At 37.9% G+C, this 27,172-nt stretch overlaps 1 protein-coding gene across 1 annotated transcript in view; it reads right to left on the bottom strand.

Annotated features, from left to right (window-relative positions):
• Positions 1-27,172, bottom strand: part of col11a1a (collagen, type XI, alpha 1a) — a 137,767-nt gene that overhangs the window by 22,238 nt on the left and 88,357 nt on the right. Inside the window, exons 40-54 of the mRNA XM_041813670.1 lie at positions 23,752-23,841; positions 20,857-20,910; positions 18,109-18,216; positions 17,887-17,994; positions 17,370-17,423; positions 17,147-17,200; positions 15,420-15,527; positions 10,883-10,936; positions 10,728-10,781; positions 10,486-10,539; positions 9,605-9,658; positions 6,106-6,213; positions 5,661-5,714; positions 2,678-2,731; positions 1,687-1,740 (exon numbers count right to left, since the gene is read on the bottom strand). Of these exons, the coding sequence (XP_041669604.1) occupies positions 1,687-1,740; positions 2,678-2,731; positions 5,661-5,714; positions 6,106-6,213; positions 9,605-9,658; positions 10,486-10,539; positions 10,728-10,781; positions 10,883-10,936; positions 15,420-15,527; positions 17,147-17,200; positions 17,370-17,423; positions 17,887-17,994; positions 18,109-18,216; positions 20,857-20,910; positions 23,752-23,841 (1,062 nt within the window). The remainder of the gene's footprint in view (positions 1-1,686; positions 1,741-2,677; positions 2,732-5,660; positions 5,715-6,105; positions 6,214-9,604; positions 9,659-10,485; positions 10,540-10,727; positions 10,782-10,882; positions 10,937-15,419; positions 15,528-17,146; positions 17,201-17,369; positions 17,424-17,886; positions 17,995-18,108; positions 18,217-20,856; positions 20,911-23,751; positions 23,842-27,172) is intronic.

Here is a 27,172-nt window from a genome sequence, read left to right as displayed (position 1 = left end):
GGCATGTCCATTTGAGCAAAGGCTGGCATGGATGATGGTATCTCAATCGACTCATTAACCCTTCGATAACTGACTCTCACAGACAGCAGCAGGAGATGTTCATTTGCATAATCCTATTGAAATTTAAATGAAAATAATAACAGTTGGAGCATTGATTTTTGCTGCAGAAAGCTTAAAAGACTTTAGGAAGACCCTGTGTGGTTGAAACCAGTCGTTAATATTTTAACATTAATTACATGATTACATGTATGTCAATGTATTTGTTCTGGCAAGAGTGCATCAATACAGCCCTGTTGCACTGCCTACCCTAAAAAGATACACCTGGTGTTACCTGGAGTTTACCCACCTTCCCTTAAAAAGAGATAAGTCCTTTTTGATCTCCCTGTCTTCAGTGGAACATTTCTTTCTTTCTTTCTTTTTTTTTTAAAGATTTATTTTTAATTGGGCTTTTCATACCTTCAATCGATGGGGGAGGACAGTGGATAGAATTGGAACCAGGAGAGTGAGTGGGGAGAGACATGGCAAAGGGCCACAGGCCGGATTTGAACCCAGGCTGCCTGTGTACATGGGTAGCGCCTTAGACCGCTGCTTATTGGAAAACTTCATCTGTATGATCCAATTTTAATTGACATGAATGCAAAACTATAACTTGTTTAAACACTTGTTATCCCAACAAGCAAAAGTAACAATGTGTGGTTGCTATTGCCAGTGAAACTATTGAAATGTCTTTGCACTCTGCTTATAAAAAGTGAAAGTATCTCAAAAACTAAGCAAATGAAGAGTGTTGAGAAGCATTTTCTTAATCTAATACAAAAACCCACACAGTCTCAGGAACCACACAGAGGACTGAGATATTCTTCAGGAGAATCAATCTCAGTGTCATAATTTGGCGTTTTGTAGATGACATTTGTTCTTCTTCAGGTGATCAGGGAGTGATTTTGTTAATTTCTTTCTTCTACTAGCAGGTAAGTTGCCATCCAATGTAGACACTGGTGAATCACTTTCAGTTTTTTTGGACTTAAATGATAAATGTTTGATTCTATTTCAATTTTTTATAGGTGGTCTCTCCTAAATCCCTCCTCTCTTCTTTCATAACCTCTTAACAGATCGACCACGTCGTGTTATGCCTTTGTTTTTGCTCTGGCTGTCAGTCAAGCAGCGGTGGATCAATAATGTGTCAGACTTGCTCTATCGCTCTCTGGCTTTCTTCTCTCTGCAGCGAGGACGTAAATGAGTTCCTCTTTTCCAGCTATTCTTCTGTAAGCCTTTCAATTTCTCACTGAGAAACAGAAAAAAGATTCATGATTTTTCAGATCGCGCCGCTCGTTTCTGAGCTTTGGGGTGGATTTCATTGCAAACGGAGTGATGCCTTGACCCCTTAAATCTCTCACTTTGTTTTCCTCCACTCTGCTTTTAATGAAAATGAATCTCTGCTGCTCTACAGCCAAGATTGAGCTGTTGAAAAGAGAACTGGGATACAGCTACAAAGCCAACAGCTGCACCCACTACCTTCATCTCTTAAAAAAAAAAAAAGACTCAAACTTTCACTTTTTGGTTTGTTGCTTTTAAAACTGGCAAAAACTTTGGTCTTTAAGACTCTTTACCCAGCATGGATGAATGCCAACAACAGGAAGGAGTCATCACTAAAATGCACACAAACAAAGGCAGTAAAGGCTGCAGACTTACTCTCTTGCCAGGTGGTCCAGGTGGTCCAGCTTCTCCTGATGGGCCTGGAGGTCCCTGAAAACAAGAGAGTAAACAATAGAGGACACTTTTAAAAGACAATGAAACAAGTCGTTGTCTTTAATGAGTCACTGCTGATGTAAATTTTGATGACTGAGCAGTTTGGTTCACTACATCTATTGTTATGTCCACCAAGAGGGCAATAACACTGACAGTATGTCAACATTTGGGGATTATTTTAACTACAGGACGGTCCAGAAGAATTCACTGCTCTGACTAAAACCATGCACACTGATGCACTCTCAAACTATTATCCCTCAAATAACTATGAACAAGAGAAATAATCTCTTATCGACTGCATTAGGACTGACAAGTGAAGCTATGGAGCATTTTATCAAACTGAATCCACAGTTAAATCTAAATGCAAACAGCAGAAGGAGATATGCTTAAGATATCTCATCTATCAAACAGCATAAAAATGTATCACATTTAATAAAGTCATGCTAAAGAACTTCCCTCAGTATCATTTCAGTTTTGCAATTAGAGCTCATAAACAGAAAGTCACATTTGTAACATTCCTGCAGTAAATAAAACACTGTGTTTATATTAGGCAAAGATAAAACCTCATTTACATACATAAATATTAATAAGAGCACTGATTTGTTGTTCTTTACGCAAAGCAGCACATTAGTGAGTAGCTTTTATTTCTAATTATACTTAATGAATCTGCAAACCAGATAAGTCCAGTTAGTGTAAACCCCAGAGTACAGCGTAAATACCATGCATTAAAACTCTGCAGTATGAATTATTTAGTGATGAGGTTTAATTATGGCTTTTATGTATGACTATTATGATTTAAGCCAAAGAGGAGGTATCTGTGGTAAGAAGGGAGCTGATTGTTGAGATAATTAGAGGAGATTGTGCTATTATAATGACAAACCACTGATAAATACTCACACGGACATTTGTTTGGTTTAAATACTGTAAAACTCACCGGTTGACCAGCTTCTCCATCCTCTCCTTTCTCTCCTGGTTCTCCATCAGTGCCCTAAAAAGGCAAAGAGAAATGATGGTGAGATCATGTGTGTATTTTAAACCAAAATAACTACAAATATTCTGCTGAACTCTACCAGAATTAAAATGATATTAAGACCTAGCAATCATTGTTTCCTTGTTTGTGATGCATCACCTCACACATAACTATTGCACTATGTCTTAGTCTTTATATTCTATGCCAGTACTTCCTAAAGCATGAGCTGGGGCCCCACTGGTGGAGCTACTGCAGGTGGGCAGTGGGAAGCCTCTAAGATCCATAAACATGATTTTGAGTTAAAGTAAGTTTAATGATCATAAAATACTTGATCACATGTCAAAATGTTTCTTTATAGTCCAAGAAGTAACAAAACAAAGCCAAGAGAACTAACTAACATGTCATCTTTTCAATATTTATTTTGTGTGATAAACAGAACAGTTGTCATGGTTTAGCTAGGGTTAGATAAACAGGTGACCCTCCATTTAATATCCTACTATGCTGTGTAAACATTACTAAGAAAGGTTTTATGGAGTCACGTGGCACATTTTAAGAAATCAAAATTAGAAAAGAAAATATAGGCAACTTTGCAGGACAGACATTTTACAGAAGGGTTCACACCTAGTAGGAGGTAGGTGTAATACTTAAAGACCCTGTAAAGTTAAAATGAATCTGTATTTAGGTTTGTTTTATGACAGGTCACTGTGTTATGAACCCGCAGGTCAAATTTCAGTCAAATAAAACATCCCTAAGTTTATGAAATTAAGCTCCAAAATCATGAAAAATGAGGCAGTAAAATCTGCTCTAGGATGGTGTGGGCGTGTCTTTTGAGTGAGCTGAAGCCACGCCCACCCAGAAGAAATACGATTTTCTCAGGTTTTAAAAATATTACAATCTGAATGGAGGACAGCTACCACACCATTATCCTGCCACTTGACATTTTGTTGACTTTAGAAGAAGAAATAAAGTCTGTTTTCTGGCTCAAATCTCTGTTATGATGCTTTAAATGATCCATACACCATTGTGGCTGATAGATTTGGCAAATTTACCGCACAATGAACAGTAAAACACCATTTAACTGACTGTATTGTAGTGTTAGAGGGGCGGAGTCATTCCCCTCTGTGGGCTTGTGACATCATGAGTCCACATATTGGCCCCGCCCATATGAAACCAAGCCAGAAAAGAGGTGAAAAACTCTCTAACAGTCTCAATCTAAAATTCAGTCACATGTAGATGTCAGTGTTTTCACGTTTACAGCAACCATATTCCGATATATCTAGTGTGTTAAGACAAAACCTTTGGATTTCACTTTACAGGGTCTTTAAGTTATAACTTAAGCCTATGTTGAAACTGTCTCAGCTGGTGCAATACCCTAAATGTATACTTCATCGTAAGTAAGTACTTACATTCAAACTAGGCTATGTTTGAACTAACACACGGCTGCTGCAACCCATAGCAGGTCTCAAATTGGGTTACACTGAAGTTTGGGAAAGCCTGTTCCATGCAAAACACAGCTTGGGCTTTCTAATGATGTTACACACTTTGGATGAGGCCAAAAATGTCGATTAACTTGCTTTTAAGTTGAGTGGTGTGCAACAGTTCTACATCCGTTTAAGTGCTGATTAAACACTGACAAGTGTGCAAGTCTCAAGCAGAATTGCCCTTGATCTTGGTTCAAAGATTAAAATAAGTAATTATGGGGAACCTAGAGTGAAAACTGGTTTTGGCAAATTAACATGATAAAAATACACATCAGAATTAAAAAAGAAGGGTTCAGATGATTTTTCTTTTCTCTAAGACTGCTCTTTTTTTAAAGATATTTTTGGGCTTTTCTTTTTTTGTGCCTTTATTGGACAGAGGAGGACAGCGGATAGAGTCAGAAATGGGATGAGAGTGGGGAGAGACATGCGGCAAAGGACCACAGGCCAGATTTGAAGCCCAGGCCGTGTACATTGGTAGCGTATTAGACCGCTAGGCCATCTGCATGCTCCCTAAAACTAGTCTTTTTAAATAATTTGGGGGGCTTTTATTATTGAGGAGGGCAGTAGACAGAGTAGGAAAAAGTAGCAAGGCCACAAGGATCAGTAGGTAGCGAGGGCGGCTTCTCAAGGTGTCAGGTTAGACCCCCAGCTTCTGCAGTCTTTTGGCAAGACATGCAACCCCACATTGATTCTACTGTTGGGTCAGTGGCATTAGAATGTGTATGGATACTTATGAAAGGGATAAATACTGTTGACAACTCTCCAGTACACAGCCACCTTTGTCATCAGTGTGTGAATTGGTAAGATTGACCTGTGGTGTTAAACTGCTTTGAGCAATCCAGACAACTGTAAATGCTCAAGTCCCTTTACCTTTCACTATAGTAAGACGCTTAGGGGCTGACCGGACTGACAGATGGGCAGCCAAGTCTGTCTATGGGGTTTGCAGCACAACCACTGGGCTAGCTGGCACCCTCTCAATGTATTATTTAGAATTACCTTTAAAAGTCTTTAAAACTGTGTGCTTTATATTTTACTGCAATGTAATAAACATCTAACTCCTCTGTCACAGCTAAGCTTGTAACCCATCACAAGTAAAGTGTAACTATAAAATAAGCCTGGTTTTTTGCAAACATCTGATTACATTTCTATGGCATATTGTTTTTGTCAACTATAGGAGACATGACACCTTTAAAAAGCAATCATTTACAGTTGCCATTTTCCACAAGAAGTAAACTAAAACATTCCTGTGTTTTAGTAAATATGACGCAGATTCCAACTGTTATTTTGCCCTTAATACCAACAAACAAAAAGTCCTGTGGTCCAATGTTTAAAAAAAAAATTGAAAAAAAAAGGAGAAGAAATTGAGAAAGTAAAGGCTCAACATTCAAGTCATTTATCCTCTGGGTGGCAGGTGAACTGTATTTGGGCCTATATGGAGGATTATTTCTTCCAGACATCATACTTACAGCTACACCAGGCTCTCCAGGAGGGCCAGGGTCTCCCGGGAATCCAACAGGACCCTGTGAGGAGAGAAAAAAGATGAATGAGAGAGAAACCCCAGCTGCTGCTGCTGCTGAGACATAATTTCCCCGGGTACAGGTACTCAGGGCATGCTGGGTAATTCAGACAGTGATTTAGTCGTGCTGAACCTGTTCGCAGTCATCTGATGGACTTAATGATGATGCTGCAAATCCATGAAAAAAGAACTCAGTGCCTTCCATTACCATGCAGGCATAAAATATAATCTCCCTCAATAAAAAGGCTTTTTAGCTCTTGAGTATGTTAGAGGAGAAAACGGCTGCCTCGGGGCTGAGGGGGGTCTGATGGGGAGGCATTTCCTTTAAAGCTGCACATTTAAACTGAGTGCATGAAAATTCTCTTTGCAGTTTTTAGATTATTTTCCAGACTTACAGGGTTACCCTTTGGACCGTCATCTCCAGGGGGTCCTTTGGCGCCGGCAGGTCCAGCAGCTCCAGGGGGGCCAGCCTCTCCTTTCTCTCCTCTCTCTCCTTTAGGTCCCTGCAGAGGTGAAGGGGGACGACATCATCAGATTAGAACTCATGGAGCAGTTCATCATGATTAATATGAGGTGTGCGCTCAGAGGGCAAAGAAAAGAAAACTGGACCAAAACTTTGACACAAAGGACGAACTCTCTGAGCAATCTACACTAGAGATTAAGGTTGATTTCCAGCTTTATCAGGATATCATGTTACTAAAGGCATGGTCCACAAAAGCATTATGTGGCTTTTGCTCTTGTTAAATCAGTTGGGCAAAATTGTCCCCTTTCTAATCAAATTGGTCTCACTGCAAAAGAATCAAAACACAAACACTGATGCTAACAGTCATGCACAAAGTAAAAAAACACATCTGCCGTGACTTGGTGGCCTCTGCACCACAGCCGCAGTAGTATACAAGGTGTCATAATCCAAGTTCCAGTGGGTAAGAAAACAACTCCACCTCTCAACATTTCATCCACATGTGTGGAGACAGTCTGTAGGTATTACCATGATGAGGATGTATATTTTTTTTATTTTTTCCTTTCTTTTTCCTCACATTTAGATGCAAAACAAGAGCAAGCTGCACAAAGCAGTGCAACTCTTTTTGGCATTTTTATCTCTGAATATGACTAGAGCAATGTGCTGTGTAAATTAGAGCTTCACACAGAACAGATAAATAGAGCCAATGATGCACAGTTTAGTAGCTACTCATAGGAGCATTCATACTTAGTGAATCAGGTCCTGTGTCTCTACTGTTCCCCTTTATAAACAGACAGACATGTTTCTTGACAATGTCATGATGAGAACAAATGTGGATGTTATTATCTGCATTTAATCTCCTTCTCCGCCTTTCTTTCTACAGCATTAGAAACTTTAGGATTATGATGTAATAATTTTCTCATCCAATTTTGTGTGATGAAGCACTTTTTCTTGGTGTTTTCAATGAGATCAGCTGATTCTCTGAATTATGATTCAGTGGAAAAAGTGCTGATAATTTGAAGGAGATACTGTCTTTTTTTGTCCCTAGTTTGACGTCAGCTTTTTCTGTCCCAATGAGTTAAATCTGGACAGATAACAAAAAAGATGTAGCAACATCTGCTGCACATATTTAAAACCATGTAAAACAATCATCTAAAAGCAACATTGTCCTTCATGTCTATGTTTTATCTTACTACACAAACTAAATCTGTTTAAGAATATGTGTTTATTAATAGTGTTGTTGTAACTGACTGCATATTTATTATACAAGTTGCTAAATGGAGTTCATGTTTTATGTCTGCTTGATTTAATTTAAGTATACATAATGGATGAGGATGAAACTAGCCTTGAGCTGAATGAATATTGACAAAAATCTAACTGGACTGAATATTTCACAGCATGCATTTAATAAGAAGTAAGATAATCTTAGAGTGAATGTCAATTCAAGCCTCTCTATAAAGCCATGAATGTTGAACTAGCTTTCAATTAAGTTTTCAAAACTATTTTGTCTTAGATATTTTTAGCATATTCTCAGCTTTCTGTCTGAGATAAGCAAGTTAATCATATCTCCTTTTTCCAGGTTTCAGCTACGTTTAAATTGCATTGAGATGGCAGTAACTATTTCAGGTATTAGTCAAATCCTGTTCAAAATGTTAAAGTATGATTGTAAAAACATAAAAACAAACTGCATTATTGTTTGGTGTGATATGGGTGGATTAAACAAATCTAAGATGTTGCCTCTGCACTTCTTATGATGGAAATTTTGATGCCATGTCCCTTGAATCATATCCAAATATTCTTATAGCAAATGCACATTATCATGTATTCATACTACATGTAAAACATGCTGTAAAGCCTTAGTTTGTTTGTGTTTATGATGGGACTTTTGCTGCTTGCTGACTTTGTAAATGTCACTAGCTGCAGCAGTGTGATGGGGAACTAACAGGGGACATTATGAATGCTTGTAATCATGCTGCTCTGCCCCTCCCAGTGGAGAGAGGCCATCTTTTCAATCTGCTGCTGAACCTCAATAATGATAAATGAGGCGGCAGCTAATAGAGCCGTCAGTGATGTTTGCTAAAAGTTAAAGCCAATCAAAGTGTCATAAATCTCTGTCTGGCAAAAACAGAGTAGCGTCTGGATGCGGTAAATTAACATGAAAAGCATTCCAAGTAACAAAGAGTATGATATTATTCGAACAACATGTACACATGCTACTACAGAGAACCAACTAAACATTTTTTTTCACCAAAACCTTACAGTTGTCTTCATGAAGGAGTAATACAAATCTAAAAGATGGTTTTTGTCGTCCTCGTGACTCTGCAAAGAGGCTAAATTTGGCAGACCATGGGGACAACATGTGCACAGTAGAAGAGACATGCTGTGATGAACCATTAGTGTAAATGTGAGGGGCAAGTACTTTCAGAGTAATGAACATGGTGACATCAAAAACATTACTTCCCTTGCACCTGGATTTTGTGATAAAACTTTCATTAGAGTGTGTTGGCAGTCCCTCCAGCAGGTTACTGCCATGCTGATAACACATTCCTTAAGTTGCAAAATCAATTTAAGGTGACAAAGCCTACATATAATTTAGCTTTGTTTGGGTCCAAATACAGCTGAACCACTCTTCTTATACATGATGTTTCCTGTCACTGTGCTTGTTTACATCCAATCATACAGTCAGAAGAAAAAGTTGACTAGCTGAGGCCACAGCCAGCCAACAGATAGATGTATTTATGATTACTCAGATTTGACACAATGTTTGTTCAACATACAAAAATGGGATTATCAACAGCAACAGTTCCCATGCTCTTAAATTTTAAATGAATGTTTCTGTTAGCGGAGTCTGGTGGCTTTTATTAGAGTGATGTGGACATTTTCCTGGTTACAAAGAGGTTCTTACTGTTTAACACAATGTTAATACATGCAACACTCTCTAACCAGGCACATTCATGCCCAAGGATTAGGTTGGAGTAAGTCATTTAGAGCCCCATTTAACAAAAGGGGCCTGAGTTGAAAGCTTTTCCATTACTTATTCAGCAGCTACTGCCCATTGGCAACAATGTGTTACTGAAATTGTCACATATGGGAAACCCTATGAAGACATGCATCTATGCATGTTATTTCACATATGACAAGTACATTTTGGCCCTTCTTCTGGAGATCTGGATCTATTCATCTTAATATCCCAGGAAAAAACTGTGTGGCATACATGTAAGAACTGCAAAATTACGTAAAAGGAAGACATGCATATGTTAATGCTTCATGTGGTTTGTAGGTTTAAGACTTGGCAGTCTGTAATATAAAAATCAATTGCAAATGCCAAACTATCCTGTACATACGAACTCACATAATGGTTGTTTATAAATGCATAGAGACACAAAAAAACATTTCATACAACAGTGAGACTAGAATAAAAAGAGTTCACTTACCCCAATTCCAGGCTCTCCAGGTGGTCCTGGGTTTCCAGCCTCACCTTGTTCACCCTGTGGTTAAAGAAATGTCAGTCTTACACATCAACCTGCACACACAGAAGTCTTCAAAACAAAAAACAGTCACAGTTTATTCTGTCAACATTTTTCACATCCAAACACTTAATGAAGATATGAACAGAAATAAAAGTGGACATTTAATGTAAGTAAGACTTTTTTTATTGAGTGTTAAAAGGTGTTCAGTTAGTGTTTTCCAAGTGTCCTCTTCAAGTATTCCAGTGTCTCTTTAACAGCTGTGAAGCAGCACTAAGTTTTTATGATGCAGACTTTAAGTGCTCTTGAAGTGTTTGTTTCTTAGTTTATCCTTTAAATTTAAAGAGTGTTCTTACTATATTTAAATATCGGTATTGATAGAGGTATCAGCTAAATTAAATTTGAAAATACTGGCAGATCAGATCTCCATTAATCCAATAAAATGCATCACTAATAAAAGGCAGAAGTAGGAAACTAGACAATAGGAAACAGGTTGAACTGTTTTCAGCTTTATTAGTCATGATTCAGAGTAAATTTTTCCTTTTAGGTGTTCATTACAACAAAGGATTTTGATTTCACCTTTGATTACAATTAAAGGTAAGTCAACTTATCCTGGGTAGTCAGTAACTTCCTCTTTAGGACAAGCTGGAAATAAAACAAAATAAAATACACCAATTTGGATGCCCAAGAGGCCATGTTTTTCACTAATTCAAAATTCTTGTATTAGCAACTCTGTCATAAACTTGCATGCTGCTGTCTATATTGGGAGAGGTTTTTTCCTCATCTAGTCCTGCTAAAATAACAACAAAATATCATAAAACCCCAGGATGCCATGCTTTGACTCTTACCTTCTCGCCCACAGAGCCCATGGGGCCGACACCACCTGGAGGACCTTGAGGACCCTGCATGAGGAAATAAAGTGAGTCATTATCACAGCGGGGGTCCCTGTGTGATATTCAGACATTAGGATGCACAAGGAGGAAGGTAAAACCCAACAGATGCTATTTAAAGTTTACATGGCATTAAATAGAACCTGTTTATTATATGCAAGATATAACATTTCAAGTAAACATTAACAAGCCGTACGTACATCAGCTCCACTTGGACCCTGAGGACCTCTGGGACCAGGTGGACCAGGAGGGCCCTGCAGCGAGAAACACAGCGTTGTTAGAGTGTATCTTAAGTGTGTGAAGTGTGTATCAGGGTGATATCAGAGTGTTTACAGGTAGCAGGTGCGTCTCTCACCATGGGGCCGACATCTCCTGTCTCTCCCTTCTCACCAGGGGGTCCAGGAAGTCCCTGAGGATGACAAAATGAATAAACAATTATCACATTATAAGCACAAAGTGATGAATAAAACATGCTGTTCTTAAATATTGAAATGTTTCCGTTGATGTCTGAATTCACAGCAGCTGCTGCTGCCTGAGATGGAATCTAAGGTTTGATTTGATGCTGGAATACATTGTGATGATGCACTGAAATATTAAACATATCTGTAGGCCAGAACATGCATAAATGAATGTTTTAACTGCAGTCTAGTCCTATTATCTGTTCAATGAAATATTCAGTAAATATATGCTGAGCAGGGTCAGAATAAGTCTACTGTCAGATGACCTCAGGAAACCTGTGCAGACAAACTCAACAGAATCAAAAGCAGCGAAAAAATAATTAGATGGAAATTTAAGTTGTCTTTCCTTTAAGTAATCATTCCTAATATTTCAGCAGCTTTTTGACTGAAGTTTGAAGCATGGTGGGTAAAGTCTGCCTTGCATTAAAGAGCCTAATTGATCAGGATGTGCAGAGTTAGCTTTAAAAAGAGAAGAACTCAGTAATGTGATGACACACGCAGAGGTTTTAACTCCTCAGATGAAAGTGAGATGATAATATTACATAGAGCAGACATCCTATGTGCCAGTTCATCTATTCTGTTTGCTTTTGAATCAGACACAATCTTGTGCAGAATATGAATAAACTGCACAAATAAGATACTTTCATACAGATTTACGTAGATGTTAGGCCACAAACAAGGTATTTTAAAAGACATATTCACATCCACTGTACATGTTTTACCAGGACTTTATTGTGAGCTAATGATGTGTTTCACTTTTAGGTTTCTCAGCTTGGGCCTGCAGTGAGGAAGTGACAGACAAAATGCAGTGTTCACTCACAAAAGTCACAGTAAAGTCATTCTAGGGGGGATATTTTTACTTTTCCAGAGCGTAGGTTGGCTGTGCATGTGGAAATCCTGTGTATCATCAGTACTGAGATATCATTTTAGTTAACGAGAGCAGAAAGGTTTAAAATAGAGGATGCTGGGAGAGATTTCTGCACATCATAAAGCTCAAATCAAAACATAGCGGTTTTCCTAGAGTTTGCTTAGCAGTATAGCCTAGCTTTTATGCCAGCACTACTTCTGATTTTTGATTTAAGGGGTTGAGCTGACAGACAGCTTCTGTGGCTAACATGCTTTATATGTTAGCCACAGAAGCCATATGTTATTTATATACTCTTCTGAGTCTTTTGTAATAAAATCCTGCATATTTTGATTTCCTGTCTGCAATTCATTGTTTTAGTCATTTCACTCACTTTATCACGTCTTTATACATCAGCCTTTCTTTTATTTTTTGCTATCCAACTTCATTTCTCATTCTCAAAGGCAAGTGAGTGACTGTATGTAAAATTTACAACATGTCTTGTGCGTGAAGGGAGTAATAAAATCAAATGTAGGGAATAAATCGAGTTGTTGTCTGTCTGTTATCTGCTTGCATTCATATGAATGTGTCGGTAGAAGCAGCTCAGTCGTGCATGCTAAACGAGCAGCGTGGTTGAGACCTCATACGTGCGTTTGATCCTTGACATTTCTATCACTAATTGCTGAGATTAAATTGCTGCAGCCTGCTTTGCCTTCTGTGTGCGTCTCTTCTTGTTTCAGAATCAGTGTAAGGTGTTGGGCTGCAAGAGAGAAGATCAAAGAACAGATCTCTCTACATGCACAAACTTCAACGCTCAAAGACTCCGCTCTGGCTGTTGTAACTTTGAATGTACTGACCAACATGAAAGGATGCGTACGTCTTGTGTTTGTGGGTATATTCTCTGGTACTAAAAGGTGTGTCTACCGTCACGCTGATTCTTGCCGTGCTGAGAAATCTCATCTGCGTAAAGGTCTCCTCCAGACTGAGATCGTTAGCGCTCCTTCTAATTATGCAGCGAGGTAAATGTGCTCGATGAGGAAATGACTCTGGGAGCAGGTCAGTCCTCGCCATTAATGGGATCGCGATGGGAAGTGAATTACTCCCAATTAAAAGTCCATTGAATACAAGATAGGAGAGCTCCTCAGAGCAACGAGCAACAGTCTAATTTCATCAACACAATGACCCCGATCTCTGCAGCAAACTCTTAACATATTTAGCTAAAGAAGCTAACAGCTAATAAAGCTGCTACCACTAACTAAAGAAAAACCCCAGAAGAAGGTCAGGCTGTTTAGGTTACTAATGCAATACAAAACATCATTAAGCCTAATTCTACATTTATAGTTTGCACTAATATTGTGATTGGCTTAAGGCATTAGATATACATTAAAAGTTTGGGACCAATTTGTCATATTTTCAGTTTCCCTAATAGGGAGAAAAAGTTTTGAATTACTCCAGTGGATCGCTTCTCCAAGCAGCTTTGGAACAGGTTGTAATGGCTGCAGAGTAAATGTTGTCCGACAACTAAAAGTGTTGTTTTTGTTTTACTCGGAGGCTCAGATTGTTATTCTAAGAGCTGACAGCATTCCAGCAAAGGATTTCTACAGATACAGGCCTTGTGTGTAAAGAGAAGGATGATTTTTCTTAGCCTTAAAAGATGGCTTAAAAGATGGCAGGCCTTTACAACAGCAACTACACTACTTTGACAAAAACTGTAATTTTCCTGAGCTAAAAATACATTTCTGGTCTATTTTTGTCTTGACATGTGAGTTTTTGCTACTTTATGTTTAATAAATGACACCAAAAGTCTATGAAATAATATTGACAAGGAACTGAATGAGTTGGACCTGGACCAGACATTTCTGGTTGCGTGATTTAAAAAAATACAGTTTATGTCAATGGATTTGATGCCTTTGAAAAGAGATGTGCATTAGTTGTGTTTGATTCAAAACCACACCATTTAGCTCTTGAAAATAAATTCTACCTAGATCCTTTCCTTAATGTTGCCACGCACTTGTTGGTTCGTTGTTTTTTTTTAAGTCTTGCATTCACTTCTCGCATGTTTTGATCCTCAATCTATTTCTGCATAACGCACAGAAGCCTCAGTCTGAAGCCTGCCTTTATTTGTCAATATGTGAAGTGATGTTGGACTAGCAAAAGGGACTGGACCTTTAATTGGGATGGGCTTTTATTCTTACTGGGCTTTGTCAGCACCAGAAACAATCTGTGTGCATGCAATACCTCTTGTGAGCAATTTAGCTGCTTCTGGATGTGGTCTTTCCAGTGAATTTCTCTGCCGACTTCAGGACTTTAGTGTTTTTGGAAACTTATAAAAGCAACTTCTGCTCAAAAATGTTCATTCCTTGGCAATACTTCTTAATTATCCTTTAGTTTTATTCTTATAGACTTTTAATTCTTTATCAAGAAAGATTTTTTTTTTTATTTTTCTGACAGATAACTTTATTTTTTTATTTAGTTTATTCTTGTCTTGTGTTTTAGCTCTTCTACGTGTGTAGATTTTTGTGCTGTCAGTGCCTCTTTTAATTATTTTGTTAATCTTTTGTTTAATGGAGCACAAACAAACGGTACTGCATCATAACTTTTGAAAAAAACAATCATTTATTTATCAAATTATTTCAAAAAAGAACTTTAAACATAGTGGAAGACCAGCAACTTCCAGTGTTCTGTAGACTTAAATGACTGTTCATGTGAATGAAATTTTGTGGCTTTTAGAAGAGCAATGTAAGAGTTGTTTCTCCGAGAAGAGAAAAACATTTCATTCTCGGACTGATCATTACTTTTTTATGGCTTTTCATTAAAGCAACTCCAATATAAAAATGTGGACAAAATAAGATCCAATTTTCAAGACACTGGTATTTTTTAAACTTTGTTCTTAGAGAGGAGCTGTACCAAAAAAAAAAACCCATGATAATTAAAGAGCAGTCCTATCAAAATGAAGCACTGCTAATTATCCTTTTTTTTAAGCATCTTATATAAAATGCCTGGGTAATCTTTATAAATTTGGCTCATCACAACAGTCAGTGTGCAGATTTGATTTCTTTTGTACTTTTTTAAAAGTTTGTCAGTCAGTGACGTTAGAAGGATACAGCTAGTAAATGAAGATGAGAGTTGTAATCATTGCAGGTGAAATCCATGTCATCATTCAACACAAACTGCTGATCCAATTAAACCAGAGAATACAGCAGACAGCTGTGTGAGAGTGTGCATGTTTACAGTAGCACAGTGTGGGATGAATGTCACAGTGATGCTCATGTCACAGCTACACAATTTTACTGCTTTTACAGGTAGAAAAGGGGACATAATGACAGAAACAACACATTTGTATTCCCTATATTTGATTTGTATTTCGAGCAGGTCAATCCCTGCAGACATACATGACTCAACAGGAGAAATAATTTTATTATAATTCTTATTAAAACCAGGACTGTTGTTCATAGAAGACTGGATCTTTTCATACCAGAGTGATTAGTCCCCTCTAAACCACTTTAACAGTTTCAGGACCTCAGCAGATAAAACTGTCAGCTCCTGACAGATAAACTGTCCAGGTACAGTGTCGGTGCAGTGTATCTTACCTGCAGACCAATGGGACCTGGGGGTCCAGGGAATCCTCTGGGACCTTCATCTCCCTTCTGTCCAAACATCCCCTGCTGACCCCTGGGACCGGGCTCTCCATCTGCTCCCTGGGAAACAATAGACAGACTTTTACTTTGACAATTCCTGTCAAGTTTTTCTGTGGCTTAAAGTTAAACTTTAATTTTATATTCTATTATTATTATTGAAATTAAATCACCTTTTATTTGTGCAGTTTCAAAATTAAAGTAAATTGTTCATGCATATTTTATCAATTTATTATCAGGGCTACTCTTACATGTGTTTTTATGATATTCCCTTTTCCTTTTTTCCTTCTAATATGTTTACTAGTTATCTTTTCTCTGAAGCAAACAAACAAAAAACTGCATACGCCAGCAGTGGATATCATTTGTATATTTTGCAATAACTAATGAAATAAAAAAACAACACATTAATTAAATCAATTATGATTTCTGGATGCTAAATCAGGGGAGGAAGGCATGTGATCGTTTTGCCTGATATATTTATGAGTGCTGGGGACATTGAAAAACATTTCCTGTTTAAATCTGAAACTTCTTGTCTCTCAAGATATTATAGTATATCTTGTTTGATGTTGTTTTTTTGTGAATGGCTGCTTGTTGTTTGTTGGACACTTTGCTTTATGCACTGCTGTCTTTTAAAGAAAAAGATCACAACCCTAGTTGATAAAGGTGAAATACAACATATAATTTTTGTTTTCTTATATTTCGGTGGTTGTTGTAACTTGTGTTTTGTTGCTGAATGTTTTGTTTGTTTGTTTGCATAATTTTTTATTCTGTAGGCTAATGTTTTTCTAGTTCATTTTTTAACTTTTTTGTCATGTAGTTTTTTTTTGCCTTTATTTATGTAGGATGGCTCAAGAGAAACAGGAAATTGTTGGAGAGAGAGAGGGGGAAGACGAGGGCCAAACAGCACCAGAAATCAGGAATCAATCACACAACCACTGCATCAAAGACTCGAGCCTCTGTACATGAGCGCCTGCTCTACCAGCTGAACCAAAGCGGCTCCCTGTCATGTTGGTTTTTTTTATTTGTATATGCGAAGATTTTTTTTATTTTTTTACTTTAAAGTTTCTTTGAGAATATTTTGCTTGTTATGAAACACATTGCAGTGAACAGCAGACCTCCTCTGATGTATGAAATCAATCCATACCATCAGAGAACAGATTGGACATTTCTGTATATTTTGTACATGCCTGTCACACTGCTGCAGGTTAGGTTTTTGAAACTGAATCTTTTAAAAGTTTTAATTTCCACAGCAAAGGTAAATGATGAGTTGTATGTTATAACAATAAATAAAATCAAAATAGTATTTTTACCCTACCAGACAAGATCATCAGAGTTAAGCTTTATTGTCTATTCACAGGGGGGATTGAAAGTAAAATAACCCAAATAATCATCACAGGAGCTAAACGTACTTATATGTGTGTATTGTCATTCATTTACAGTAACAAAGATGATATTTTGTTTGATGATTTTAAATACAGACTGTCCAGTTTATTGAAAATTTGGTGTATTAGGGAACTTAAAGATCATAACTCTGGGTTATCTTTATAGCTTACCATATGGCCATAAAAACACTATTTCTACAAATCCTTGATCCTGTTTGTGAGTCTGGTTTGTGCTGCTACAAATAAAGTCAGATAGATTCATTTCATTCCTGTGCATTTATTCAGTCATGTTGTACTCACAGCTGGACCTGGGGCACCAATAGGGCCTTGGAGACCAGGAGGACCAGGAGGACCCTAAGCACAAACAAGGAAAAAATAATTAAAACAGTATCCAGTAAAAGCAGACATTTATAACTTTGTACTTGTAGAAACCTTGTGAGGAATGTCATTAGTTTTCCTTTATCAATATAAAATATTGTAGAAATGTGCAACAAGTCAGAAAAGAAACAGATTTTCTTCATACCTGTTCTCCCTTGTCGGCTTTACTTCCTTTCTGACCGGGCTCTCCAACCTCTCCCTGGGAAAGAAAAAAACTCCACATGTAAACACACACAAACACAAGGTCTTCTGTAAGTGTCTCATGGTGAGAAAAGTCATCAAAACCAACAGATTAGCAAAGATAATATTTATCTGCAGATATAACCCTTGCACGTGGACTTTATCTGTGATAAAACATGGATATGGACAGCTTTAACTTTTTGTGATACACCTGATAGTAACCTAGCAGGGTGTAAAAAGTGCAGGAGATGACGCCTGTACTGGTAATTCCCTTGCACATCCTCTCTTGTTATACTTCATTCTTATAAAGAAGACTAGGGAACAGAAAATAGAAGGAAACAGTCTTTTTCTGTTGCAGATGGTCTGAATGTGAACATGAGGATAATGACTGATTGGTTCTGGCCCAAACTGTTCCGCGGACAGAGATAGGAGAACAAGTCCTAACCAGGCCAACAGGAGAAGAGGGGCAGAGTCTGACTGACCTTGTCACCATCCTCTCCAGGTGGACCTTGAGGTCCAGCAGGCCCAGGCAGACCCACAGGACCCTGTACCCCATCACGACCAGCTGGACCCTGAGGTCCTTTCTCACCCTGAAAAACAAATTCTTTAAATTAGATTAAAAAGGTACAACTGAGGATCAAAAGCACAAAATATTTCAGAAACACAAAGATTTTATGTCCACTGCTGCAGGATGTAACACGTACAGGTGCTCCTTTCTCTCCAGCAGGACCAGGGGGACCCTGTGGACCAGGTCGACCTGACAGACCGATTGGACCAGCTGGGCCAGCAGAACCTCTCTCACCAGGAGAACCCTGAGAAAAAGCAAAATAGAGAAAAATTATGAGAGAAAAATAAACTAGAGGCTACGTTTTGTTGATTCATCACTTGCTTATTTTTGCCTGTAAGTATAACCTGAGTGTGCCGAACAATAGGAGCAGCCATTAAGACATTTACAAAGCAGGGTGCACTTTGAGCAGATAAACACCTTCACACAGAGAGAGCTTTTACTGGAGAAAACAACATCTCACACTAACAAGTGGACTTTGAGAGCAAGCTGCTCCTTAAAAGCACAATATTATCTGCCGCCAGAGGAGGTGGTGGCTGAAAAGGTGTTTCTGAATAGAAGAGGGTCCTGTCGAGTGTCAGGGGCCTGTTTATCTATAAGGGGTAATGCAAACTGACACACTGCATTTGCAATTATCTGTGTAGGGCTAATTTCACTACCTGTGCACTTTCATACACTTTAATTCATGTTACCAAGAACCAGATTGTCATCATTTTTGATGCTTTTTGATCATTTTAAATGATAAAATCTCTGTTACGATAAAACTGATAACACTGAAAATTACCAAGGCTTTAATAAACTACACCTGTTTCATAACGCAGGGGATCAGATCAAAAAATTTAAAACTATCTGTGCAATTCATACTGTATAGTTGTTTGCATCACATTTCTGTTACCTGAAAGATCACAACATTGGGTGTCTAGGACTTCTATTTTTGTTGTTGTGGGGACATCTTTTCCTTTTTAAGAATCATACTGAAATTTAAATTCTGGCATTATGACAACATTCACATGGACGAGAGAGATTTAAAAAAAAAATCAAGACTATCTCTATTCGGAAAATAAAAAAATCTGTGATGTCAAATCATAGACAGTGAAATGATATTCCTGACTGACTTTAGTGTGTCTTGATTGCAGAAGAGATGACAAAAACGAGTTTGCAACCACATCTAAATAAATAATGTATGCAAGTTAATTTTCTTTTTTTTGAAACTCTTTATGTGTTAACTTATAAAATAAATTATTGTGTTATGTTCCAGTCTTGTGTAGCACTTGTAGCAGTGCTAATGAGTCGTGTTGGCCATTTTGTGGTTGATACTCCTTATAAAGTGTTTTCCAAGTTTCCACTGGTACTGGTACTTTGTGTAACATGAACACCCTCTGTTGTCTCCTCTGAGGCTCCCAGACTTACACATTAAACCCTGCGGTTGTTGCTGGTCTGCACCATGAGCTCCCCATGGTAGGTTATTTTGTAATGAGCTCAGCTAAAATACATCAAATTAAGTTCATTTCTCTGGGTAAAAGTGATATCTATGCATTTGATGTATAGTGACAACCTCCATAATCAATCTAATATATTAGATATATTAGATGCTTATTTGTTATTTGATAACTGTTCATGTTGTAAGCTAAAATCGAAGCATCACAATTTGAAATGAAATTTATTTTATTCTACTCCAAATAAATGCTGATCATGCAAGAAATAATGGTGAATCAAATCACTACAGGGATTTTCCTGCATATAAAAATACTTCCACCTGCAGCTCTCATTGACCCCTGAACAATGAAAAGTTGACAGACGGTCAGTGTTTTATTATGAACATCCATTAAAGAAAGGTTAAAGATTTTTGATATTAATAACAGTATTTTAAGGACAAAACTGAATCTTTATCAGGAGGTCAGACCAGGAAACAGTCTGAAATCAGAATTGGTCAGTTGAATAGAGTTGGTGCGTCTCTGTTTAAGTACTAAATGAGCACAAACTGAACAAAGAAAAAAACTTTTTTTTTTATAGATTCAGTTTCTTAATTTTTCTCTCAAAGTGCAGTCGTATTTTTGTTAAAAATAAATCATCTGTAAAAATTCTTCTCCCTGGAATAGAATTGATCAGAATGGTACCACCTCTGCCCAAATTTGAATCAGGAAAAACCCTTAGGTTTCTAACTTCTGGTTGTATTAGCTGATCACTTTTTCAAAGTGAGAAATGAAACCACAGTGTAAGGCTAAACAGTCCCACATCATGAACATTGTTGGTTTTAGAGCCAACTTTAGATTCAGAAAAGTCTCTAAGCATAATTCAAAGTCTGGTCCTACAGTCTGCAGCATGCATACATGTGAGTGTGCAAAAAATATAAAATCAAAGACAAGATTTGGGTCTTCTTCTCTTTGTATGTGGTGTAAAAGGAAGAATTCACAGGCACAACATTGTGATTGACAATGAAGGTGCAGCAGTATGAAAGACTGCCTTTGTACATTGTGTTTTGAAAAATCAGCTTCATAAAGCTTTATTAATGTGTTGAAACATATAAATGATTTGTGAAAAGTGTGCAGGCTTTCCTTTCTCCTTGTTGTAGCTGTATTCCACTTAGGGCCATTGTGTGATTAAGGTTTATCTGTTTTAATCTCTCTGCATTTACAAAGGCATTTGTGTTTACAAAAATCAGCCATAAGCACCATCCCTCAACTTCATCGCTACTCTCGTGCCTCAGTTTACTTGTAGGATGTTAAACTGTAACCAGCCCACAGAAAAGGAAGTCTGGGCATTGATATCTGAAAGCCAGAAATAATGGGAATTCCACAAAAATAAATACCACCAATCAGATTAGAAAATATCATCAGAAACTTCTAAATGAACTCCCCTATGGTTATTCAGAAAACATGATACTTACAACAGGACCAGGTGGACCTTGGGGCCCCTCTCCTCCCTTCAGACCTGGTGGACCCTGAGGGGAAGAGGAAAATATGAGATCTTAGTTGAAAGAGTTAGTGAAACCTCAATTACAGAACATTTTCAACCTACAGATCAAAGTGTTGGGCAGTCGAAATTACTCTGAAAAAATCAAAAGCAAAACACATTTTCTTGAAGGTCAAAAGTACAAAGTATAAATAAAATCATTAAAGATGTTTATGCTCAGCAGGGCAGAGATCAGACAGGAACTGAATGTCAGTTGGACAGAAGCAAAGGAGAAGTCTAACCCTCACCTTCTGGTGGATGCATTCTTCAACACTCTTTAACATCCATCCCAATATAACACTTATGCTATGCAGCATAGTAAAAGCTACAAGGTCAGTGTGTTAAAGATATGACTTAAAAATGGGCCAAAACAAAGAGAAAGAGCTTCAGAGTTCAGGAAACAATGTTCAAAGATCTCTTTGCTTCAACCACCATCTTATGAAAAATGGGGGCAGCAGATCTACCACACCCCAGTGCATCAGTATCATTGGTATCCGCCGATGTGGGCCCTGTGGAAAGACATTGGCCCACTGGCAAATAATGTGGCGTCAGTACCAGACGTTTATCATTACACTATATGTGTGAAGATAGGTCTTCATTATTATGAATAAGTTTTATTTTCAACACAAATTTACATAAAACTTATTAGCTTAGTGCTTAGTTTTTATTTGTAATTTTTAGGGGCTGCCAAAATTAATCGCACTGATCACAATTAACTATAATCCACAATAAGCATTTATATTTTTAATCACGGTTAATCACATGCTTTATTTTTGTCTTCAACAAACATTGGTTAAGCCACGCCAACATCTCCCTGCAACAACAGTGATGTAAAATAGGTCCACCACTGCTCCTTAATGTCTCATTTCACTTTAACAAGTCATAGGCAGCTCAGTGGACAAGTTGAAAGTCATCTGAACCTTGTGTTATCAAACACTTTTTATTTCTACTGTTCACATATTTTCTTTCAGTGTATTACTAGTTCATTTTTCTGCGTCAAAGTTCATGTTAAAATCTTTAACCTGTAAAAGCAGGTTTGTATACAAACAGGAAGTCAATTACCATTAGTTTTAAAGAGTAGAAAATCCAAAATGACACAAAAACAGATTTAAATGCAAAATGGTGGAATTTTAGAATGCAATTAAAAAGGGTGTTGATTAATAGCAATTAACTACAGAAATCATGAGATTTATTGCTATAAAAATGATTAATTTTTGGACAGCCCTTTAATAATATACATTTTTTTTTTGTTTAAATCAAATACTGTTCAATTAGAACGAAAGTTACATACGGTATTTTTTCTCAGCTCAGAAGATATCTTGTTAGGTAGGTACGATATCATTGGTATGTTATTGGTATCAGGAGATATTAGCTTAAAAGGGGAAAATATTGGTATTGGCAGCTAGAAACATTTCTGCTGATATTTACAGCATATATTTTGGCTTTACAAATCTGCCTATATCAGCTGTTTTATGTAAAAAAAAAAAAATTATCAAAACCATAAAGTATCGATATCGGTATCAGCTAAAAATACTTGGTAAATATCAGCATATCAGATAATGGTGAAAAATCCAGTATTGTGCATCCCTAATTCTTTCAGAAAAAAACTCTGTTGAATGTTGCAGCTTTGTTGAAAACTTTGAGAAAAAATTACTTATAAGTTGGTAAGCGAGACCCAGAGTTTGCTATGTCTCATAGCAAATTTCAATGAGCCGGTAAGTTTAATCTAACCCCTTTATAGATTGCTAGATTGCTCTGTAGTAGAAATGTGTTTTAAGTGCGTTTAACCTCAGAGCACTGCTCAAGAAAAATCTTTGACATTTTTAACATGGTGGTCGACTACCAACGGGAATCGAAGGACAGAAATACAGAAAGTGGGAACAGAAATCCAGCAACCTCACTCTTGTAACTTCCACAACTCCAAGATCTCATTCCTGGTATAAATGTTCTCCTGTGGCTGCTGCAGCTGGAGACCGGACCAATTGATTTGCACATATATAGAAATATAAGTCGTCAGTACACTTGGCTGTGTGGGCGTATACAGTTTTCATTCTGTGAATGCAACCCTGCGCAGCTTCGATTTACACACACAGGGCTGTGTATAATATGTCACATGCAGCTCTGCTTTCTTGTGTTTGTCAATGCCTTAAATGTGTGAGTTTGTGTGAGTGTGCAGCTCCCTAGTGGGCTACAAAGAGCACATGGCAGTGTGGGTAATGAGTCTCTGCTGGCTCCGGCTGTGTGCTGAAGTAAATTACAGCAGCAGAAAACAATCTGCCGAGCTGCCGGCCTGCCTGCAGAGTCTCACTGACCTTGAGGAAGCAGACAGCACAACGCTTCCTCTCCCTGCAGTGTATCCGCTCACAGCCACCGCAGGCTAATCGCTAACATTTCTCACTTAATTATTTATTGAGTAAATAATACATACAGTGAAAAACAAATAACTCTCTGCCCTCCTAAAAACTGCTGAAATATGAAAAACACGTCATCAGGTCCTTGAGTTAAACTTCTTGTAAATGAACCTCTAACCAACAATCCCCTGGTTCCCTAATAGAGGCCCATGATGCATTGCGGCAGTTAAAACAGTGGTGTGAGTGGTGTGAGTGGCAGAGCGGCGATGCAGAAGCACGCCTGTTCATTTGTAAGACGTCACTTTAGATTTCCTCACAACCGATTGATTGGTGGGAGTGAATTCAGGGCCTGTGTCTCTAATGAAGTGAAAAGCTGCCGATAGACGCCGGCTCATTTGTTCTAGAGCAAAGTTCTGTCACTTTCTACTAACAGACACATGCAGGGAGGGCAAGTGATGAATGGGTGCAGGTGCTCTTACCGTGGCTCCAGGTAGACCTCGTTCTCCAGGGAAGCCTCGCAGGCCAGGAGGGCCATCCTTACCAGAGGTTCCTTGTGGTCCGGGGTCTCCCTGTAAACATAAACCAATGTTGTTGTGTTAGATTCTGTTTGGATCATATCATGATTTCATCATAAAAGTTAAAGTGATAATAAAGTCTTGTTAAAATATTCTATTTAAGAAAACCTTTCAACAGTTGAGTGATTCCTTGTAAAATGTAACAAAAATGTTTAGTGCTGAACATCATTATAAACAGATATTCTGTTTTTAAAAGGTACATCACTTCCTGTTTTTCAAACTTAAATCATCCTTATCTGAAAAACAAAACAAAACAAAACAAAAAAAAGCACGGTAAAATTCACAATAAAATTCACAGATTTTGAGTTGATCCCAAGGGGCCAGTTGCTCAAGGGCAATCTGATCTGGAAAATGAAATCAGATTGGATCAGTTGTATAAAACATGTTATATTAGATTAGATGGGTTGATGATTTAATTGTTGAGTATATTGTGATAAAATTGATTCTAAACATCTGGAGGATCCTGATCCCAGCAAAGGGCTGGAATAAGACTGGATTAATGGGAGAAAATGTTGTAAACTGGTCAAACAAAACAACACTTAAACAATGATGCTGATTCTTTAGAAATAACAAAAAAATGAAAAATAAAAACTACATTGCTAAATGACTACAGTGACAGTGTTAATAATATTAACATCAAGGTTGCAAAAATGAACGATTTTGTACTCAAAATATATCGCCAAATGGCATCATATCAAACATTAAAAGCTTAATAAAAACAACTGTGAGACATATATGACATGTTGTCCAATTCAGAGCTCTGGTAATTTAGAATTGGTAATCTTTAAAATACATCTCAGAATCAAGTTGATTCAATGATTTCAATAAACAGGACCAAAGTAAAGTTAATCACCTGATCATGGATATAATCAATAATCAAAATCATTCATTCCTTAACAGCTTTTAATCATGAACCCAGAATTAAATTTTCTCAGCATAAAACATCCAATGTGGTAAGGAGGCTGCTAACAGCCTGCATAACGCTGAAGATATCCTGACATACAGTTAGAGATCTTATTTTGTTACCTAGCTTTTTTAGAAAGCTTTAAATAGATACAAGGCATTTCAGAGCTTTTTTAATCCCTGTTGTCATGAACAAGCAAAATTAGTATGCTAACTACAGGTGGTCGAACAAAATGATTTGTGTTAACTTAAAAATCCAAACAGCTATTTTAGTTCTATTTTTCTGATTTGATTGAACAGATTTTTAGTTTTAAGTAATCAGAGCTTGATCATTCTAAGTGTGTTTTGTCATTGTACTCAAGTTATTTGACAATCATCCATTACTCCACAGAGTTTTCCCAGAATGCCTTTGGGCATTAGACACTTTGCACCATGAGTGAAGTTGCTGACTCAGTCAGGGAAGTCTTGCCTCTAGGGAGCAACTACAATGTACAGTGGATGGTACACTGAACATAATGGAAGAGGATTTCCCGGTTCATTCCTTACTTATTCTCTCTTATAGTCCCACGTATAGATCACATTGGGTGGCATTAATGGTCAGGATTACAGTAAAGCAAAGGGATAGAAAAAAGGGAAAATTGCAGTGGACAGAGAAAATGTAGCTTTATTAAAAGTACTTTAACATGTTGTTTTGAGTTTTATCTGAATTTTTACCTGCAGTAAAGTTTCCACAGTCAAGTTAACCCAACATGAATGTACAAGTAATGATTACTCCTAAAAGTCATTTCCCCAACTGAAAAGGGCCTTCAGGGCCCTTTGTTTTCAGTCATAACTGCAGTAGCCACGGTTCAACTGACATTTTACTGGTTAAGCTAACAATTACAGTTGCAGTCTTTGCATCAACAAACTTACAGCTTTTTATTTATTTTTTTTCTTTAACTCTTAAAGTGAGCTGCCAACAGCATAGCTTCTGCTGCAACCATGAAGTGTTGAATTTGTGCTGGCCTGGTGTCTACGTCAGTTTGGAGATTCAGAGCACATGACAACTAAATCTCAAATTTAACAGCTGCACTGCACTCAGACATAACTGCAGAGATGGTCGAACTTCTCAAAAACTGCTTCACCTCCTCCTCTGTGCCCTCTGGTGAAACGACTACACTCAGGTATGTTTCTGCAGTTATATTTTCTAATTAAGTTCTTTACTAGTTCCCAGAAAGCTCTAAACCTCTGAAAGTGTGTACGGATCGAAAAGTATCTGACATGTAAATATAGAAGTTACTAATGGCTTTGCACATCCCACCAAGAGCAGAAAAGTACTTGTTTTTAAGCTGGCATTCATCTTAATGGGTCATTAGCTGCAATTAGCCCTGAAGGTTGTTTGTTTCTGTGGATTCATTAGCAGTGTCGCCACACAGTCAATACATAATCCTCAGCTCTAATCAAATCATATAAACACTTAAAAACAAAGATTTGATGTTCTACGCAGTATTATTCAAAGAATGTTACAGGAATAAATAACAGTGCACTTTCCAAAGATTCATAGCTGGGATTTTTAAAAAATCATGGTGCTAGATAAGCCTAAACACAGAAGGGCAGATGGCTTTTGGCCTCAAAATGTGCAGAGAAAAATTTGTTTGTATCCTTTTTGTGTATTATCTGCTAGAAAAGAGCTGTGCCAAGACTTTCAGAGCTGCTTCATTCACCTCCTGGTTGATTTTTTTCCCCCACAGCTGTAAAACAAGGACATTTGGCTGCAGAAAAAGTTACTCTTGGCTCTGCTCTCTTACTTGTGTATTGGCGACATGACTTTATCTGCAAACAGGGGGGCACAGAGGAGTGGGCTTGAGAGGAGTAAGAGGATTTGGGCTGTGCTGCCAAGACCTCCAAAAAGTGTCCCTGCATACTGATGCACAGGCCCGGACAGAGGACAGGAGGAATGAGGAGGGGGGAGAAAGGGGAAAGTGGGGATGTGAGTGGCGGAGGGTCTGGAGTTAGTGGACAGACTTGATTAAACTGTGCGATGGGGAAAGAAGGGGAGAAAATGAAGGCAGGAGATATGGAGGGGGTGAGGTAGAAGGGAGGCTGAGAACTGCTCGCAGTCGGGGGGGGGGGGGGGGGGGGTTTGGAGCAGCACATACTTCTCCAAAATGGCTGCTGTCTGCTCCTAATGGGCGCTCGATTGGCGGCCAGGCGGGGTGCAGAGGAGGGAATTTAGCTCCCAGATCTCACCCACTGTCTCCAACTCTGAGAGTGAATTCACTGCTATAGATTTTTTTCTGCTTCCTCACAGTTTTTATTTAAGCCATCCAGGAGTGTATTGAGCTTTGCATGCCCTCCAGAAGCAAACTGCTTGTGAATGCAGCTGGCTTGATGTGCAAAATCAAATCATGTAGGGTAATTGCAACTGCCTGAGTTCCATTTG

Source organism: Cheilinus undulatus, linkage group 19, assembly GCF_018320785.1.
Source record: "Cheilinus undulatus linkage group 19, ASM1832078v1, whole genome shotgun sequence".
Classification (NCBI taxonomy): Eukaryota; Metazoa; Chordata; class Actinopteri; order Labriformes; family Labridae; genus Cheilinus; species Cheilinus undulatus.
The sequence above is the reverse complement of the archived record's forward strand: the minus strand, read 5'-3'. Positions and strand labels throughout refer to the sequence as shown.